The following is a 14,651-nucleotide window of genomic DNA, read 5'->3' as shown; positions in this document are numbered from 1 at the left end:
TTCCATCTGGAAACGAGCTTTTCTTAGTGACAGATGTAGAACAGAGATCTACAACACCGAGCTGCTCATTTAGTAGCTGTGAAGGATCTGGAGGAGAAATAACTTTCTCTCTTTGAATGCACAGGATGACATTCTACAGGAAAAGTTTCCCTATGGATAAAAGGAAGTGGAGAGGATCCTAAAATTCAATTAAAGGTGCTTTTAAAAAATTTTCTCTAGTGTCCATCCTTCAGTGATAAGACCAACCCACCTGGAGGTGAAAATATTATTAGGCTTTTCACTGCAGGAACAAAGTCCTGGGCTGGCAAATGTGTTCACTGTCTGGCTGAGAAGCCTCCACAAGAGGGTCTTGGTCAACTAGTTAGTATTTACTAGGGAAGTATGTGCTGCTTCCAGTTGAATTAAAAAGATGATTGTTCAGGTGATTCTGCCTAGCCTGAAAATTCCTGTTGTATCAAATAAGAACATAACTCCTCCGTGACTTCCTGAAGGATGTATATTGCAGCATTATCTTCTTGAGTTCTGATAAACCTTTCAGACATTTTCCTAGGGAATCTCCAAGCAAATTAATACCATCAAAGGGAACTTCAGTGAGATTGCCAACATGTTGCATAAGAAAGATGTGACCAAAAATGTTTTTAACATCACAAGCAGGTATTGCACAGAAAGTATAAGAAGACAATCTTGAACAATTTCATTCCCCCCCACCCCTTGATTCCTTTTCCAGTTGTCTTGGTGACTACTACTTCTGGGGCTTTTATGAGTGGTGGGTTGGGAAGAGGTCTGTGCAGACCTGATGTTCAAACCATGGTGCCTCTCAGAGTGATGGGGATCAGGAACTTCTTGGAGTGTGAGAAGTACTGGCTAAGGTGTTATACAGAGAAATTTATCTAGAACAAATCTTGTGAGTTTCCTGGTTGAATTTGGCATAATTTTTGAGAGATGCTGGTAATGCATCTTTTTTCATGAGGGAATAGCCATGCTGAGTTCAGTATCTTTTCCAGTGATTTGGAAACAGGAAATATTTTTTTCCCCTTTTTTTAATTTTTGGGATTTGGTTGAGACAGGTGTTTTGTAATGTGTAAAGTGATTCAGATCACCTGTGTTGTCACCATGTAAATGGTGACCTGAGTATTGTATCCTGAAGTTTTAGAGGAGGAAGGAGAAAATGTCTCCCCTCTTCAGACATCTTGTCCTATTTCCACACTTCCTATTTCCCATGAAAAACTAGTTTAGGACAGGGCACTGATATATATTGGTTTAAACTCGATTTAAACCAGGAATCTGGGAAAAATAATTGTATCTGTGTCCAGCAGGTTCAGCAAGTATAGAATGTATCCAAAGTTTGAAAAGGTTCATCCACTAAAAACTGAGGAATAGGTTTGGTCTATTCACTGCATCAAAGTTGGTCTTCTGCTACAGAATGCTACGTGGCCAAATGGACCTGGATTGGCAATCTGAAACTCTCTGCATGCTTCTGATTGCTTCAGGCCTACAACTCTGCATTCTTGTCATGTTCACATAATTGAATGTGTTTTTACTTTCATTTCTTTAATATTGAAAACTGAAATATGAGCCAGGATGTGTAACTTCCTTAAGAAAATGCCAAACCAAAATACATAGACATTCTGATGTTCAGTACTATAATTACATAAATTAGTATTACACCCACTACAGTTTTTTGCTTTTTATTCATGCAACTCTAAATCTCCGATTCTACTGCTTTATGCAACCCCTATTTGAGTGTATAACTACAACTAAGTGTATTGTGCTGTGTAGTCCCAGTTTAAGGCCTTTTTTATTTTAAAAACTTTTTTGGGGGGGCAGTAAAAACCACTGCTGGTAAAAACCATGCCATTCAGTGCTTAACCACAAGATGACCATTCCTTCCTAGACCATCCTTCGTCTCTAACTTCTTGTTGTTACATACTTCCTGAGCAGAACTGAGAGAGAAAAGAAAAGTTTCAAGAAGAACTCTTGGTAGCTGGCATGATTAGTGACAACTGGCAGGGGAAACGATTCAGTCCTTGGCCAAAACAACTCTGACATATAAATCTGTTATCTTCATTGGGTAACTTTGAAACATTGGAGGATTTTTTCCTTGTTCTAAATCAAGAAATTTTCAATATGTTCTTATTTGATGTTGCACATGCAAAAACGGAAATCTTCAAATACCAAAATATTTGTATCATTTTCTTGAATTACAGAGATTTTAACTTTTTTGTTTTAGTGTGGAAGTGTGTCCAGTTAAAAGTTTCCATGTGACGATCCTCCCAGCTTTCTCTTCAGCAGGTGACTTCTGTCCCTTCTGCTATATTAGCTGACTAACTTCTTAGAAATTCGGTCTGTCAATACCTAGTTCATATCCATCCACCTTTGAACTGCAAGGCTCAGATCTTTTTTTATTATTAAATAATTGGCTATTTTTGGTGAAGAGAACACAAATAGAATCTGTGAATTTGAAAAGACATTTATATTGCCCTAGTTTAAAATCTTACTGTGTTTATAATTTTGTGAGATCAAAAAGAACTAATTTCAGTAGGCATCTGTAAAATAGAGACTTGTACATTGTTTCATAGGTTTAAGAGGCAAACAACATATTGGGCATTAGTTTTAGCAGATGCTACATTTAAGTATGCAGATCCATGGGTAGTGGTGATTCATCAGCGTAATTGTTGGATCCCGATGTTCTTTGTAATTAGATTTTATTTGGATCAAAATGCCACTTTCACTGTACTTACTAAAGAAAATTTCTGATGATCATCTCCATCAGCTGATGGTTGGAAATAAGTTGCCATAGAAAAAGAACTCAAACATAGTGGTCAGAATATACTGCTGTTGACAACAAAAACTTGATTAATGCTTGTTTGACATTAGTGACAGTAAAGCATAACATATCACTGACAAAGTGATTCTGTGTAGTGTCACGGATCCACAGGTCCAGTGCTCTTGAATAACTCTGGAACAGTCCCTGGGAGGACCCCTTCAGTGTGTCAGCCCCCTTAAGGTTACACACTTTCACTAGGAAAAAGAAAAGGAGTACTTGTGGCACCTTAGAGACTAGTCTCTAAGGTGCCACAAGTACTCCTTTTCTTTTTGCTAATACAGACTAACACGGCTGTTCCTCTGAAACTTTCACTAGGGTAAGCTGTTTTGCTTCACTGCCTCCTGGGACTGAACCTCTGAGTTGTCAGCATGCCTGATTCACACTGTGAGCTCCCTTCAGTGAGTCTACCTGAGTTGGTCACTTGAGAGCAGGGTGGATTTGCTTTAAATCAAATAGATTTAAATTATGATTTAATTTAATTTATTATTTAATTATGATTTAATTTATTTATTTAATTTAATTTATGATGTAATTATGATTTAAATTATGGTTTAGTCAGGAAGGCTCGATTTAATCATGGATTTCTACCTAAAAGTGCATTCTTGTTGGTTGTTATAACCATAATACATATTCTTCACAACTCAGAGATAGATGTAGGTTTTATTTTTAGAAGGTACACACTATACATTTTTAAACTGATTTATTTTGAAAACTTTTCAGATTAGTTATACAGATATATCAGAAAATGAATGGTTGTTTGGTTATTTTATTTACCAAAGATAATTGAAGCAGATATTTATGAAGTCATTGGGAGGTGGAATATCTCCAATTCAACAGGTTAATCATTATTGTTTGGAGGATTTTCTTGCCATGCTGTATTAAGAGGAGAACATCACCAGACAGACATTTAAATTGTTTTATTTAACTAAAACAACGTTATGTATTCTGGAATTTTTTTTCTTCAACAGCAAACATATAATATTTTAACAAAAAAAGCATACGAATTTTTAAGTTTAGTTAAACATTCACGTTTTTTAAAATCAGGTTTGTTTTTGTTAAAATTGTTTTTAACTAATATAGTTAAATGAAATATAAAAAAACCCCCACAAAAGTCGACTGTCAGCCAAGTCAACATGAGAAACTTTAAAATATTGACTTTTGGAGCTAACTCCATCATCTTCACCTTCATTTTCTTGTTTGTTCAGAATCTGGAAAAGAAAAGCAAGCTTTCCTGCTTTTTCAGGTCCCAAACAATTTCTCAGTTTGGAATGAATTAGTCCAAAGGAAGAAAATATTCTTTCTTCACTGGCAGAAGAAGCTCCTGCTGTTAAAAGTGAGATTATCACTTCAACAGTCTCTGAATCCAAGTGCTTAAGTGACTTCCACCAGTTCACTGGTGTGACTTTCTTTAAAACCTCATCAGCAAACATATATTTCTTCAATGGTTCACCCTTAGCTCTAAGTTTATTATAGTTGGCATTATGGAGGGATGATTGCTGGATGTCCATGTCATAGCCAACTCCTCTTCTTCGGCAGTTAAGCTTTGACCCTGGTACCGAGTATTGAGAATATTCACAAGAAAATGAGCTGGAGATAGTGCTTGTCCCATTCATTTTTTTAATGCTTGTAATTTAACTCTGTCGTTGCATATTTCTCTTTTTAAGGTCTTACTCAGTTCCTTCCAAATTTCAACAGCATCCGCCATAAAACAGCTATTTCCCTGCATTTTGTTCAAGCCTACAGAAATAGGCTTCAGGGTGTTCAACATTTCTCTTAAGCCCAATGTTGAGAACTTTGGCTGTGAGAACGCCATCTGTTTTTTCACGATTTTGTTCATAAACTGTCATCAGATTAGGCCAGTTCTTGATACAGTGCTCAAAACAGTCCACTACTGAGTTCCATCGCACATCTTGTGAGAGAGTGAGCTTGGTTCCTCCCCTTTTCTTCAGCGTAGCTGCTGCTGGTGGTTACGGAAGCATTTCGCGATTTCAACATGAGCCTTGATTTCTGGAACACGGAAGTCTTTGGTTAGGAGGTGCATCAACTGAGCACTGCAACCGTATGTTACTAGCTTGGGACTCTCTTCTAAATAATTTCTTCTAATCTTGGATACATTTGAAGCATTGTCTGTGAACAAGCTGCGTACTAGACATTTGAATTTTTTTTTCACAGTTTGTTATAGCTTTTACTGCTGCTTGTAAAGTATTCTGCTCTGTGTGCATTTCCTGATGTATCAATTGTTTCTGTAAGGAAGACATTCCCTTCTTCTGTTCTCACAAAAGCCCATACAACAGGATCATTGTGGACATTGCTCCACTCATCAAGACTCAGGTTAACGATTTTACCCTCTAGACCTTTTGCACACTGCTCAATTTCTTTCATACGCTTTATCCAGAAATTTGCCTGTGACATCTGCTCTGTTGGGTGGACTGTATCCTGGTCTTAATACCTGAACCATGTTGTTGAAGTGTGGGTTCTTAATCATACAGAAAGGAGAGTTTGTTGCATAAACAAACCTGGCAATTTTTTCATCAATTACCTCTTTTTGTAATCTGCTGGTTCTTATCACAAACTTATCTATGGTTGTTTCTGGATGATGGAGTTTTTTTTTTCTTTTTGTTACAGGTGCTATACTGTGGCTATGTAACATACATGATGTGACTGAAACACTATCATTGGCAGATAACTCTGAAACTATAGAAAATGATGGTGCTCTTGAAGGTGGATAGTCTTCAGAATCTTGTATGTTGAGGATAAATTCTCCTAAACAAAACAAGTGAATGCAGTTATTTAATTATTATTACCATACTGCTCATTTAGTATTACTCATTTCATTCACTGATACTCAGTACTACTTTAAAGGTGAAATTGTAAAAGGAAGATCTGCCTATTTCAGGTTTTTTGGGTTTTTTATCACAACTTTATCTAAAATGACCATACCATAGAGTAACAAGTATATTTTTTGCTCAAATGTGAGAATTCAAGAACAGTCCAGAAGGAAAACAGGCAGTCCTTAAGAAAAAAGTATGAAATAAAAAAGTTTAACAACCTGAAGATCCTGCATGTTGAGACATGTTCCTTTCATCATCTTCAGCACAGCTTCCTCCTGAGAAGGAACACTTCTCATGATCTTGTTTCATTTGGGCAACCAGGCCTTGCATTTCTTTGTTGCACTGTTTGCATTTTGCACGCATGCCTGTCTTACCCACAGGGAGAGGAACTTCGTTAAAATATTCCCAAACTGGGTCTCTTTTACGGCCTGCTGCCATTATAGGTTTTCCCTTCTCGTGAGAGAACAGTATTGTAGATCTCAAATCAATGAAGGCTACACTCAGAAAGACCTCAGGACTTCTGGAATATGCTGCTCAAACAGCTTCACTTTTGTTAATTGTTCCCAGTCAACTTCAAAGAGCAAGTACTATAATTTCTTAAGTCATGTCTACACTACAAAATTGTCGACCTAAATTATGTCAGCATACAGCTCCCCCAGTAATTAAATCCCTTTTGCTTGTCCACGCAATGCCCCTTGTGTCAGCGGTGCATGTCCTCACCAGGAGTGCTTGTACTGTCAGTGGGGGGCATTGTGGGACGGCTTCTGAGAGCAACACCGTGTCTACACTGGGGTGGGCAAACTACAGTCTGCAGGCCAGATCTGGATCTGGCTCATGGGATTTCCCCCCCCGCCCCCCGTGAGTGGGGAATGGGGAACCATGGCCAGTGGGAGCTTCGCAGGAGGTACCCGAAGTCAAGGGCAGCACACTCAGCCCTCTGCTCTCCGCCCGCCCTTCCCTCAGGGGCCTCAGGGAAATGGTGCCGTCCGCTTCCCAGAGTGGCGTGGGACCGGGGCCAGGGCAGGCAGGTAGGGAGCCTGCCCTGGCCTGGCCCTGGTGTGCGCCACTGCCACCCTGGAACCGCTCCAGGTAAGCAGGGCCAGGCTGGAGCTCGCATCCCTCCTGCACCCCATTCCCCAACTCCCTGCCCTGAGCTCCCCCCTGCACCCCACACCCCTCCTGCACCCCAACCCCACATTTCCAAGTGGGCACTTCCCCTATTATTTTTGTTAGACGCTTTGGTGGTGGCAGCATAAGGTCCAGGGACAAAAGGTAAAATAGTTTGTACGTTGGGGAAGTTTTAACCTAAACTGGTAAGAATAAGCTTGGGGGGGTCTTTCATGCAGGTCCCCACATCTGTACCCTAGAGTTCAGAGTGGGGAAGGAACCTTGACTCGTCTTCAGTGAAATTCCAAAATACAGTTAAAAATTAAGTATTTGGGGTTCTTTTGGTTTTCACAAGCTGTGAGGAGGGAGTCCGAAGGCCCTCACATTAAAGCAAGCAGCAGCTGGAATATGGGTGGACAGAGAGTTTGGCTGATTTTGCATGTGGCTGGGGTTGGAGGAGTTGAGAGTATCTCTGCAAATGACCTTTTCAAATGCATGCAAAGTCCCATGTCCATCTCCTAGCTCCTCCCAGATGATCCATCCTGCTTAGCTCCATGCAAAGTCCTTGATTTTGCTTTCCACTCCATTCCCTGCTATTATCTTTCTTTTCCCTTGAATTCACTACCCTGCTGCAGATTCCTCCCAGCCACCTACAAAGACCCCATTTTCTTCCTCCCACAAATTGCCAATTGCTTACCCTCCTTTAAGGATAATTTTTTAAATAGAGACCAAGGGCCCAATCAAGTTAGAACCCAATTGTACTGGTGTAATGTGCCCTAATTCTCTTCTTTCAAAACTGGATTGTAATTTTATAATCCTGCCTGTGTAAGGGGCAAAGTAAAGCGGGGCAGGAACCAGATTGTGACTCCAGGAATCACAATCTGTTGCTTTCCCATAGCCTCAAAGGAGAAAAAGCTGCACCTTTTCACTGGTACAGATTACTTCCCCATCTGGACTATCTCTGGGGCATGAGATTTTGCATTGGGGGCAGGACAGAACCTCGGCTCTTCCCACTCCCCACTCGATCCACTTCCCACTCATTTGCTTGGTAAGGAGAGTACCAGACTGGTAGCCCCTACTTAAGCCCCTCATTCCTCAGAACGGGGAGGGGCTTATTACTGAGACCTCTGAGTGTAAAACTTTACATATTGTGGAAAATTTTCTCAATTTTTGCACTGCTAGTAGGAAAAAAAATAACTATCTTAATTTTAAAATACTTCTGAAATACTTTGAAGAAAGAAAATCTTTGGTACCTTTGTCTTGAATGAGTTTACAGCCTGGTGGAGGAAAAAATAAGAAGAGGTTTTGTTAAACACTGACTGCACTTTAAAGGTGGAAAAGTTTGTTTGCAACTGTCAGCATGCCTTTGCAAATCATGAGCTATATCAGTATTAAAACAATAAGTACATAAATAGAAGTGATCCATGTCAGAATATTTACAAATTCTGCTTAAAACATGAATTTTAATGTGTATTCTGAATCGTCTTCTGTTTCTTGGTGTATCAGTTGAATTTATTGCACAGAAGATTTTTTTTCTTGCATTGTGAGTAAAATACACTATTCAGGGGTGTTTTAGTGGTGCTGTATTTTACTGCTACTCTGGGATTAGAGATTATGGCTGATTTTGACAGTAACTCACTTCCAAGAGTAAAGGACAAGGGTTGGGAGTAATTGTGCCTGGAGGGAAGAAACACACCTCAAGTCTCTCTCTTGAATGACCTACTACAAGTGAGCATTCAGACCAGGATGCATGAACTCTGGAGTGAATTACATCCAGCCTTTTTCCATGGAAAGGAAGGTCAAAGCAATTTGGGGCCTTTGGAAGAGAATAAAGGGGGTAATTAAAGCAACCCAGGAACACCACACAAATGAGAGAGATTAGTAATATTTTTAGTTTTACTTCCATATTTGAGCAGCACAGCTCAAGAGACTAAGATCATAGCCAGCTCTTCACACTTGTGAAATATTTTTAATTTATCATTGGATAGGATAAATGAAAATCTTGGCTAGAAGAGAGTAGCAGCCATAATGAAAATTCTTTGCTTTGACTTACTTTATCAAAATAATAAATTACATTATATACTGATTATTTTTCTTCATTTTTCCATGTAGGACTTTTCTTTTTGTTAGAGATGGAAACCCAAATAAACGAAATGTGCACAATGAGACATCTATGCACTTGCTGTGTATGGGACCTCAAATTATGATAGCTGAGGGAGCTCTCCATCCTCGCTTGGCACGACCCTCTGAAGATGATATCAGAAGAGCAGATTGTCTGCAAATGATCCTAAAATGGAAAGGAGCAAAGCTTGACCAAGGAGAATATGAACGAGCAGCTATTGATGCTGTTGATAACAAAAAAAATACACCTTTGCACTACGCTGCTGCCTCAGGGATGAAAACCTGTGTAGAGGTAAAAATCAGATATAAATATACAGATTTGTGGTTATATTGTGGTATTTATATATGTATTCAACAAAGCTATTACACAAAGAGAAAAATTTTAATACAAACTTAAGAATTACAAAGATGGGGGAAAGTCCATTTAGAATGCTACATTTGTAAATCTGAAAGAAACAGAACAATAAACTATCAGGTAGCCACATGAACTGAGGAGAGATCAAAGGAAAATCAAACTACATATACTTATAACATTAACTTTATAAGATTAAACCATATAGTATGAGGAAGAACCATACTAGTTATTAATAATAATAGTTAATTAAAGGAATTTAATGTTCGAGAAATACGGAACAGAAAAATGGAATAAATAGCTACCTGAGCCAAATTTTATAAGCTTGTTTACCCTACTCGATATGTGAAAACAGCTGTGACTGGAGGAGTTTTAACTACTCACCTCCTGCCTCAAGAATACCTTATACGTGTGTAGGCCATAGTCTCCACCTGCTGATTGAAGAATGAACTCTACTCTCTGTGCTAGCATAACTGCAGTTTACCAACAACAACAAATTCTAATGTATGTGAAAATTCTGTATAGTATCTGCCACTAATTCTGGGCACTCTTAAAACAGGTCTACACTACAGCTGTAGCACATCTGGCAAAGGTGCTCTAAGCCAACAGGAGATAGCTCTCCCATTGTCTTAATAACTCCACCTCCATGAGACACGGTAGCCGTGTTGGTGGGAGGAGCTCTCCCACCGACATAGCACTGTCTACACGGGGTTAAGGTCAATATAACTACATCGCTCAGAGGTGTGGATTTTTCACACCTCTGAGTGACATAGTTATACCAAAGTATGTATGTAGTGTAGACCAAGCTTAACTGGGAATTCCTCTTAAATGGGAGATCTGCAAAGGAATCAGTTTAAACCTGATACTAAATGGCAATGGCTGCTGTGTAATTGGACTGGTAATTCCACTTAATTTAGTGCCTTCAGGTGATTTAATAGTGCTTAGGTCTCTGATTGTATTCCAGTTTCATGCTGATACTGCCTGTTAGCCCCGTTTCAGCTTTCAGTCTTTTCTAGTTTGGTACCTGCAGTAAATTTTTGATATGATGGAAAGAAAGAGTCACTGCGCTCTTCAGTTATTCTCTCCTTTCAACTCCCTTGGTCTGACAGCCTGATGGGCTCTGACCACAGTGGCTTTTAGTCACTCATAAGTCTACCAGCCTGCCTTCCCCAGCATGGCTCTTGTTTTCACAACCATCTGATTTTTGAGCATTATTGTACAGTGCAACAAAATGTACATGTAATACATAGGAGGAGGAGGTAACTGTGCCTAGCACTCTAAAGATCTTTGATCTTTCCCTGTGCCCACACTGGCTAATGCGAAGTTCCTTGTTTCTTTCCTTTGGGTATGGGGCTCACATTCCTTTCACATTTGGCTGAGTGACTAGGTTGGTTTCTCAGTCCTGTTCTGTTTCCTTTCCTTGGGAGCACCTAACAATACACAGAAAAGTTTGTCTATACCAGTTCTTTGAGTGCTGGTACCTATGTGTACTCTATATTTGGGAATGCATGCACACCATGCACCCAAGTCCCAGAGATTCTAAACAAGCTGTGTCCGTTGGCCAGTGCATATGCAGTCAATCTCCTCATACTTCAGACCAAGGGCATAAGAGGCTGATGTCTCTCCAGTTCCTTCTTACCACTGCATGGCTTGAGTCAGAATCCTCTGTGTCCGCAGATTTCTCCAGCTTCTTTTTTATAGCCTGTAAATAGAGATCACAATTAGTTTTTAGGCTAGCATAGTTATATTTTTTATAGTATAGTTTATGTATCTTGTTTTTCCCTTTGCTGGGAAGTCCTGCTCATGGTCTGGATCTATGCCTAGAGTCCAAGAATTGGGTCTCTTGCCCTTGTTCTTTCTGTTTGAGCGACGACCACCAACCTCTACTGTTTGGGTAAGATACATATTTCCACAAAGTGCAGCATCTTTCGCTCGTTTCCCTGTGAACATGTGAAGCTCATCAGCTTTGGTTGAGGAGACACCCAGAAGGCTGTGAGACCTCATTCTGATCTGAGCCAGGAATATCCACTGTATGTTGGCCCCAACTGATGAGCAGTGGCCCTCCAAGCATGAGCTTGAGAGCAGAACCTAGATCTGCGAAGCCCAAGGACCCATCTTCCAGGACTTCACTTGAGAGTAAGGGGCACTGAGTCCAGAACCCCTTGTTACTTTCGCTCTTAGCTTGCTAAGATAGTTATTTCTCCATGTATATACATGTACATAATCTTTAGTAGTTCTAGTATAGTAGAAGTGTTAGTCTTTCCTCAGCCTGGGGATTCCACCCCAACCGGGGACTATGCCCAGATTCTGGGCTTTAAAAACCATGTCTCCTGCTGTGCTCATTCTCCGTGACCAATGAGCACCAGTAGTACCTCTGCTGTCTGGGCGAGGTGCGTGTCGGCCTTGCTGGAGCCCTAGACATACCTAACAGTGTGAATCAAAGGCTGTGAACCGGAGGACGCCTGCACATTCCTGACCAGAGAGAATGGTACAAGAACGTCCAGGTTCTCAAGTAAAAATATAAACACGTTCTTAAGAGATGGTACAGGAACACACCAACCTCTTGTAAGATAAGGATGGGATAACAGGCTAATGGATAAAGACATTTTGTTTGAACTAGCAGGTACAAGGTGTAGGGTTGGTAACTAACCACGTCAGGAGCATAATACGTAACTTATTTGTATCAGTGTATAAAAGGAGAAGTCATAGGAGGGGCACCTATGTCCAGCCTAGGGGGCAGCATCCTAGTATGCTGACTGACCTGGTACCATTGTCGCAGGCATATATTTGTTAGTGTACCTGTAACCACGGAGCCAGGACACTAGTATCGTGCTTCGTCAACGATAAACGTGGCTGAGTGCCTTCACCACCGAACCAAGCCTGCGGTCTTTCTTTGAGTAACATTGAGGTCTGCTGAATTAGCAGACTGTGCTCTCTGCTCACCCTGATAATGCCAGAGATCCAAGAAGGGAAGCACTGAGCAGCTTAGCAGCCTTAACAACGTTGCAGGAGCAACGACATTCCATAGCACTTAGCTCACTGTGCTGAGATGTGCGCTGCTGTTATCTGAAAGTCCTTCCTGCCCAGGACCAGGGAAGCCTGTGATATCTGTCTCCGTAAGCATCTCATGGAAGAGGCTATGTGACCCCGAGCACACTTGGATCCCGGCCCAGGAGGACTCCCTGTGGAGCAGCCACCTCTTACCGCGAGCACCTCTCTGAGCACCACTTATGGTGCAGAACCATTGATACCAAAGGCCAAGGACAAGTCCTTGTGTGAGAGTAAAAAACACTTACAGTGACAAGAGCAGGTCCCCGCAGAGGACTGCTCGTAAGTGCAGCATTCCCTCCCCAAGCCTTGCCATGCCAGGTTGGGTGAGACATTGTGCATGGATCCTGCCAGGTTGGCACTGAAGACCCCTTGGCTGGAAGGAAAAGCAAACACAAACGGGATCCAAAGGCAAACCCAGTACCGAAACATCCAGAATGCTCACTGATGCACATGACACCACCTGCTCTGACAGCGTCCTGCAGTCCAGCTGACCCCACACACTCCACGAGGTACCTCACCCATCTCGATGGGTGCTCCATGGACCCCTGCCCAAGTGGCAGAGAAGTTGATCCTCCCCTACGCACAGTATCTGCTCCTCTTGGGCCCTCCACTCAGCTGGGACATCCCCATGCCGAAGGATGAACCCCTGCTCTTCCTACCATAGAAACTGCTCCTTTCATGCTGCACTGCAACCTTCTGTACAAATGGTCCTGCCATTGATAGCACCATTCTCCGACTCAGAGGACTTCTCGGATGTGGAACTGCCATCTTCCCTGATGCCAGGCCAGAACCTGGATGTGCGAACCACACCTCCCTATCCTCCAGCCTGTGATCCTTCCCATGGGGCCTGCCACAACCGATAGACCCCCTCCTTCTGGCCTTTGGGGACCAGAGACGTCGAGAACCATTCCCAGGTTTCATGCCAGGCATCCCCTGTACACCTGCTTACCTCGTTGGTGTACGAGGAAGGGGAGGACATGGAGCTGGTACTACCGATTCCACCTGTCCCTACCAGAGCATCCTCGTTGCTGGATGAAGCGATCATCCCTTTCCCGCTCTCTGTCAGATGATCACTGGCAATACCAGGACTTGCTACAGAGGGTGGCAGCGGACCTGCAGATTCCTTTGGAGGAAGTCCAGGACTGACATCATCAGCTGCTGGACATCCTCCAACCCCCAGGCCTCTCCAGGGTGGTGCTCCCCATCAATGAGTTCACCATGGAACAGGCCCATGCAGTGTGGCACACACCCACCTCATGTGCACCCACACCCAAGCGAGCAGAGAGATGGTACTTTGTGTGGGGTAAGGAGGCCAAATTCTTATTCACCCGCTCTTCTCCCAGTTTCCTGGTTGTTCACACGACTGCTGAACGGGCAAGACAGCAACCACAAAAATCCACCTCTTCTGATAAGGTGGCCAAGAGGCTGGACATGCTGGGCAGGAAGTTTTTTTTCATCTGCGGGGCTGCAGTTCCATATTGCCAACTATCAGGCTCTGCTAGCCAAATACAATTTTAACAACTACAACAGGCCAACAGAGTTCCAGGACAAGAATGCTAGAGCAGTTCTAGACACTGAATACTAGGAGCAGTTCTAGACACTGGTGGTTGAAGGGGGGCTAGCAACCAAGGTTGCCCTCCAGGCAGTAGTGGACGCAGCCGACACCGCCTCTCGATCAGTAGCCACCAGTATGGTCATACACAGGGACTCACGGCTCCAATCCTCTGGTTTCCTCAGGGAGGTGCAAAATACGGTCGAGGTCCTCTCCTGTGATGAGTCCAACCTCTTCAATGAAAAGACGGAAAAGTCCCTGCACTCCAAAAATTCGAGGTCCACGCTACGTTCCCTTGACATTTACGCTCTGGTCCTAGATACAGACACCAGAAATAACCCTTTCGCCTGCAGCCACACACATCTTACCCAGCCTACTATCAGCACCTACAAGAGCTTCCACTTTGACAGCAGCAGTCTGTACCACGACCACCTCTTGGACCCCCTCCCAGCTGCAGGCCAAATTTTGATGTGCAAGTCAAGACCTGTGAACTTCTTCAGCATCACACCACAGGTCATCTTCAGGGGCCATCTCGCCCTATTGTTGTTGGGACTAGACCACAGCGGACAATTGGGTACTGGATATCATCCACCACAGATGCGCGATAGTTCCTCTCCTTCCCACCTCATCGCCCTCCTACCAACTCCTTCTCCAACAAGAAGCAGACATTCTACTCCTCAAGGGGTGTGTGTGTGTGTGTGAGATAGTGTATCCTGCCCCAATACCGTGGGGGAGGCTTTTACTCACAGTACTGCCTCATCCCAAAGAAGGGCAGAGGATGCCACCCCATTCATAATCTTCAGTTACTGA

General features: G+C 42.4%; 1 protein-coding gene across 10 annotated transcripts in view; it reads left to right on the top strand.

The window, feature by feature from the left end:
* ANKIB1 (ankyrin repeat and IBR domain containing 1) overlaps positions 1–14,651 on the top strand; it is a 154,559-nt gene that overhangs the window by 49,163 nt on the left and 90,745 nt on the right. For all 10 annotated transcript variants that reach the window (XM_073333976.2, XM_073333978.2, XM_073333979.2 and 7 more), the window contains one exon: positions 8,878–9,178. In XM_073333976.2, the coding sequence (XP_073190077.1) occupies positions 8,878–9,178 (301 nt within the window). The remainder of the gene's footprint in view (positions 1–8,877; positions 9,179–14,651) is intronic.

This window comes from Lepidochelys kempii, chromosome 2, assembly GCF_965140285.1.
Source record: "Lepidochelys kempii isolate rLepKem1 chromosome 2, rLepKem1.hap1, whole genome shotgun sequence".
Classification (NCBI taxonomy): Eukaryota; Metazoa; Chordata; order Testudines; family Cheloniidae; genus Lepidochelys; species Lepidochelys kempii.
The sequence above is the reverse complement of the archived record's forward strand: the minus strand, read 5'-3'. Positions and strand labels throughout refer to the sequence as shown.